Below are 6006 nucleotides of genomic sequence, written 5' to 3'. Positions count from 1 at the left end.
AATGAGCTGTTCCTAGCTACGGCGCCCTTCGACACAAAAACTACAAAACCCAGAATATATCGCAAGTTCCTCTCGTCCAATAGGAACCCCCCATGTTGCGAGGCGCGGAGGCCGGCTCTCGCAACTCAAGATGGCGGACGAGAGTGAGACAGCAGTGAAGCCGCCGGCACCTCCGCTGCCTCAGATGATGGAAGGGAACGGAAACGGCCATGAGCACTGCAGCGATTGCGAGAACGAGGAGGACAACAGCTACAGCCGGGGGTAACGATATCCTCGGAGTCCAATTCCCGTCCAGTCTCCCACAGCCTGGGTCTCTGGGGTGCGGGGAAATCACCGGGAGCTTAGGGTAACCCCACCCCCATATTCTAATTGGCTGAGACGTTGGGATCCTGCCTGGCGATTGGTTGCTGTCTTTGTCATTTACCAGGGTGGGTGCTCAGTATATTAAGGGCCGGAGACATTCAATACTTTTATTATATAAAAGTTCTTCTGTGTAATGTTGCACTCGTGTCCTTCACCTGCGTTCAGGGAAAAGAGCATGTTGGACGGTGGTTTTCGATGGCACAACACGGGTCACCCTAACAGTACAGTTCAAAGGGAACGTTACTTATAGAGGTGTGTGAACAACGTGATTAGCAATAAACGAATAATAAAACATTTCGCTGCAGCTCACCTTCAATGAGGAAATATATCAGTTTGTACAAACCATAATTATGTTGTAAAATATCACTAACAGAAGAATCTCAAAATACAAACTTGCCTTATAAACCCTACAGTGTAATTACTGTATGATAATGTTTTGATGTATGCGGTGCTCGTTTTTCCAGATAATCTATAAGTTTCCTGAACAGCATATAATTACGTCTTCCAGGATCGTTGTTCTGTTAACTTTGTGAAATAGCCTCAGAGCTTCAAGAAATTGAGTGATGGTGCAGCTTGCACAGGGTTTGGAAGTGGATTTAATACTGCATCTCCTGTACTTCAGAGTCTTACGTACTAGTAACTGTTACTTGGGCAGAAGAAATTTCATCAAGCGTTTGTTTCAGTGTTGAGTTCTATTTCCAAATCAGTTTTCATTCTTGTAAGCCACACCCTATCATTCTTCTTTCTTCCTATTGTTACAGTGGCTGGTGCTGAAGCTCTGTCCCTGTCTATATTTACGTGTATGTTTTTTAACGGAAAGTTATGAGAGACTTTTTTGGATGTATAACTTTGGGTGAGTCTGTGGTGGTCTGATTCTGTGCGTGTGTGTGGTAGTCCCATTTTCATAGTCATGAAGCCATTTGCAGTATTAGCGGTAGTCCTGTAGGCAAAGGTAAAGGTTGAAATCTTTGGATAAACTTAAAAAAAAAAATCCACTGCCTCGTAGAGATGGAAGAACAAAGGATTAATTAAGTAGTTTATAATCTGCTCGTGATGAATCCTTAGGTTAAAAGATCTAGCTTTTATGTTCTTTGACCAGCATTTAAAAAATCACAAGAAGAATGTAGAGGAAAAGGAAGTTTGTCAGATCTGGTTTTATAAGAGTGTGTTCTTTTGCTACAACTCACAGCAGATCTCATGTAACAAAAGCCGTGAAGTTTGAGATTCCTAAGAAAGGAAGAGCTCTTAAAGAGGAAATAGGAACAGGAAGAAGGGAAAGTGCAGCCCTCCCGAGTAGAAATCCTAATTATAGATGAGAGTTGTTAAATTCAAAAGTCAGTTCAGAAGTGAAAGTACAGCTTTTTCTTTGCTCTGTGTGTAGTTGCTTTTATTTTTCTCTGCTAAACTGTTGCCCTGACCATCGTCTATAGCTCTTTAATTGGTTTTATTCCCTATGATCTGTGAATCACTTTGCAAAACTATTTGGCAGAAAGTTCTGTGTTTTATTTATAGTACAACAAAGAGGTAAACTTAAAGTTTGACGGTATTTTGTTGTTATTGTTGTTGTACATGGTTATATATGGTCTGGGTGAACAAATTTATTAGCATCTCAAATCTAGAGGTCTGTGTAAAAGAGTTTGGAGGTGGCAGGTGAAAAACAGAGGACCCAGCTTGGAGGACAGGCTACTTCTGGCGCTCCAAATCTGAAGTGGAGTTAATATTTTCCATTAATTGTGAGAGGAAATGATTTTGGGAAGAGGCAGTGTGGCACAGAAAGAGCATGGCTTTTGGGGTTCGTTCATACCTGGGTTCAAAGCCTGGTTCTGACACTTAGTTGTCCTGTAACCTTGGGAAAGTTACTTAACCTCCAGTTGTAGGGATTAAATGAGGTAACATGGGGAATACAGCCTGGCCCCTCCCTCCTATTTTTCCTTCAAATCTTCCCTGTCCTCCTTTCCCCAGCTTGTGCTCTTATCCATACCTCATTTTTTTGTAGCATTTATAACAGTAGTTAAATAATGTGTGTCCATTCCCTGCCTCACCTGACTGTAAGGTGCCCGAGTAGAGGGACCATGTCTTTGAGATGCCTGGCACTTAATGGGTGTTAGTGAGTGTTTGCTGGATGCACAAATGGCAAATGTTAAAATTCAGAGTTCAGTGTTGGTGGAGTTTCTCCTCACTGAGGGGAAGAGTGTCAGATTTTTCTTACATACACACTTTCTTACCCCAAGTCAGTCTCATTGTGAGCCTTAACTTCAGTTTCCTATGAACTATCTACAGAAATCGGGGATTCTACAATCTGTCGTGGAAATTTTCCACTTTTTTTGGCTTCTTGAAATTTTCTTAATATTACTTAAAAATGTTTTCAAAAGTGATGTAAGAATTGAAGGGGAGCATCTCCTTTTGATGCGAATGAGTCTAAAGTACAATAGAAGTAAAAGTTAATGACAGTTCAAACTAACCCTTATTCTCTTAGGCCTTCCTTTCGGATGGGCTCACAGTACTTTACACTAATGAAACGGCCATAATTAAGTAAACATTTGATGAGTATAGATTTGACATATACGTTTAAACACATATATCTGTGCACATGCATACATGCAGTGTATGTTTTATATTGTGTGTGTTTATTTTTTATGTATGTATCTCTACAGTTTTTCTATATGCTATTTTTTTTTTTTAATCTACTCAACAGAGGCAGGCAGCATTTTTCCCCCAGTTACTTGCCAGACATAAGTTATGCTGAGCAACTGGGAGAAGAGTCAAAGATATTTTTTTTTTAAGATTTAATTTATTTGAGAGAGAGAGTGTGTGTGCTTGGGTGTGCACAGGAATTGGGGTGAAGCAGAGAGAGAATCCCAAGCAGACTCCCTGCTGAGCGCAGAACCCCACGTGGGACTTGATCCCAGGACCCATGAGATCGTGACCTGAGCCGAAACCAAGAGTCGGACTCTCAACCTACTGAGTCTCCCAGGCACCCCCAGACTGAGATAATCTTAATGCTGTATCCCCCTGCAGTTCACCATTCATCTATATGCTTTAATTTGCTTGTTTGTTTTTAGTGAAAGTCTTTCCAAGAATTGTTACTAAAAAATAAACCTTATTAGCTAGCAGTAGATTTTAGTTTTGGGTTAACAAGTAAAGTTTATTTGGATGATTGGAACAGGAAAGGGCTTCTATATTATTTTGTTCCTAGGATTCTTTTAGAATTTATTTTGCAATGTCATTAATACCACTGAAATGCTGGTAAGGCATCCCTTTGATAAGGATGTCTCTTTCCCATCCTGCTTTCTTACTCCATGGGGACAAGTTAAGATGAGTTCTTGTAAGTTTTCCTCACTAGTCCTGAGCTGTTATCTCTTGTGTAGAAACTTAAGAGAAAACAAAGGGCTTTTTGAAAGGAAATTCCATAAAGCCAGCCTTACTTGCTTTTGTTTTATTCTTCAGATTCTCCGAGAGTGGTTCTTTCCATATTTATTTGGTGACTTATAGCTGCATCTAGCTCTTGGAAAGAAGAAGTCTTTTTCGTCCCTTTTTCTTAATTTCTCCCTTCAGCTTTTGGTTTTTCAAAACTAGATCAAAGCAGAAATGAAAAGAGAAACCTCATCACTGATATCAAATAAGTGTTCTAATTTTATTTCCCAATTAAGTGGCAATTAAAAAAGAAAACTAATCAAGAGCTGCTTCAAAGAGAAGAGACTGGAAAGCAGAAGAAATGAAAAGCAAATGAGAGCCTATTTCAGGGAGACTGCTGCTCATGGCACACCAGTTCTGCTGATTTTTCACATTGTTTAACTAATGTGCTCACTCTCAAATTTGCCAGCTTTAGTAAGTCTGCACTTAACCCTTTGCCTGCAGAGTCCATAGATTTGGGGACCATAGATTTAATAACTTCAGGAAGAGCTTCTTCAGCTCTTCTCTGTAACCTTGTCTGAAATCTCTACCCTCAAGCCTCTCTTCTGATTCCTCCAGGAAGGTGCTCTTGGGATTGTTGCATTTAAAGCACACAAAACATGGTGTTCTCTATTGAGAGGGCCAAAACAAACAAACAAACAAACAAACAAAACAAACTTAGACTAAAATTCCTCGACAGGGTCAATACTTGCTTAGAAATTTTTTCTGCTACTGCTGACTTAGAGAGGCAGCTGAAGAGGTTATACTGCTGTCAAGCGTGTGATAAATGTTATCTGTTGCTATTATTACTGTAGGCTGGCCGCTGTGCTAAGCCCCTTCCGTGGATTATCGTCTAGACTTCACTTACAAAGACTGATTTTGTTTTGGTAGTGAGGCTTGGGATTTGCATCTCTACCTCTTCCTTTGACACCCTGGAGGATCCGTTGTGAACTTGCTGGATTTCTTTTCCCTACTGCCTAGATTTCTGCCTCCTCACTCTGCAGCAGTGTGAGTCTGTCTTTGGATCCATTCAGTAGCCCGTGGACTTTCCCAGACTAGGGGAGCCAGTTGGTGATGGAGATGGCTGGCCCCTTGAAACTCTTCTTAGTGGACAAGTATCTTTTGCAGAGGTCATTCTAGTGTGTGAAATTTCTGCCAGCAGTGAGTCATTGCTCAGAAAATTACTGAAAATGGTCTCTGAACAGCATTTGATTTGACCTCGGAGTTGCCAGGTTACAGTGTGGCTCACCAAAGCAACCCAGAGGATGTGGAATTTACATTTCTGTCTCAGTCCCGTTCTAAACAGTTTAGTATATCAGAGCTTTTGTGACCCCTAAAAAAACCCCCAAAAACAAAAAAACCCAGTTATTCTCCGTGGCAGGAACTGGCTTGTTCACCCTCAGAATTCTGGCCAACTGTCCCAGGAAGGGCAGAGGATGGCCGTAAAAGCAATTTTTGTAATCCCTTCCCACAAGCTACTGTTCTTTTCACAGGCCTCCTGGGGTACCTTGATGGCAGTACTAAAGTGTTTTTTTTGTTTTCCCCATCGTCTGGGATTCACACACAGTTCTGTATATAAATAACTGATGGGTGGGACTGAGTTTGGGGCATTGCTGTAAGTGACTCTGTAGTCACGGCAGTACAGAGGATCGATGTTTGAGACCGAGTCAGACCGTGTGGCTTCCACCGGGTACCCCTGTATGCCACTGCATTCACCTCTTGGGGCCTTCCGAGTACTGGTAGGATTATTGGTGAACATATCACACCTCAGAAATAAATGGATTTGCAGAAGGATTTCCCGATATCCAAAAGCAGAATCACAAGGATGTTAGAGCCTAGGATTTGTTTAATAGGTTTCTCCGGAAATTTTGAATTTTAGCCCAAAGAATTAACTTCCAGTTCTTAGGGGTGGAAAATAAGTGACCAAAAGTTGTGAATTTTATTTTCTGAACTCTTTTTTTTCTTTGATCTCATAATCAAGACTAAACCCGTGGTCTGTGTTTAAGACAGTGGAGCCATTTAGGGGTGCCTGGGTGGCACAGCGGTTAAGCGTCTGCCTGCGGCTCAGGGCGTGATCCCGGCGTTCTGGGATCGAGCCCCACATCAGGCTCCTCCGCTATGAGCCTGCTTCTTCCTCTCCTGCTCCCCCTGACTGTGTTCCCTCTCTCGCTGGCTGTCTCTATCTCTGTCGAATAAATAAATAAAATCTTTAAAAAAAAAAAAAAAAAAAAGACAGTGGAGCCATTTAAA

At 41.5% G+C, this 6006-nt stretch overlaps 1 protein-coding gene across 1 annotated transcript in view; it reads left to right on the top strand.

Annotated features, from left to right (window-relative positions):
- The first annotated feature begins 94 nt into the window (after positions 1-94).
- Positions 95-6006, top strand: part of NMT1 (N-myristoyltransferase 1) — a 28463-nt gene continuing 22551 nt past the window's right edge. Inside the window, exon 1 of the mRNA XM_026512628.4 lies at positions 95-261. Coding sequence (XP_026368413.1) covers positions 131-261 — 131 coding nt within the window. The 5' untranslated portion in view covers positions 95-130. The remainder of the gene's footprint in view (positions 262-6006) is intronic.

Source organism: Ursus arctos, unplaced genomic scaffold, assembly GCF_023065955.2.
Source record: "Ursus arctos isolate Adak ecotype North America unplaced genomic scaffold, UrsArc2.0 scaffold_24, whole genome shotgun sequence".
Classification (NCBI taxonomy): domain Eukaryota; kingdom Metazoa; phylum Chordata; class Mammalia; order Carnivora; family Ursidae; genus Ursus; species Ursus arctos.
This window is presented reverse-complemented; position numbering and strand designations above follow the sequence as displayed.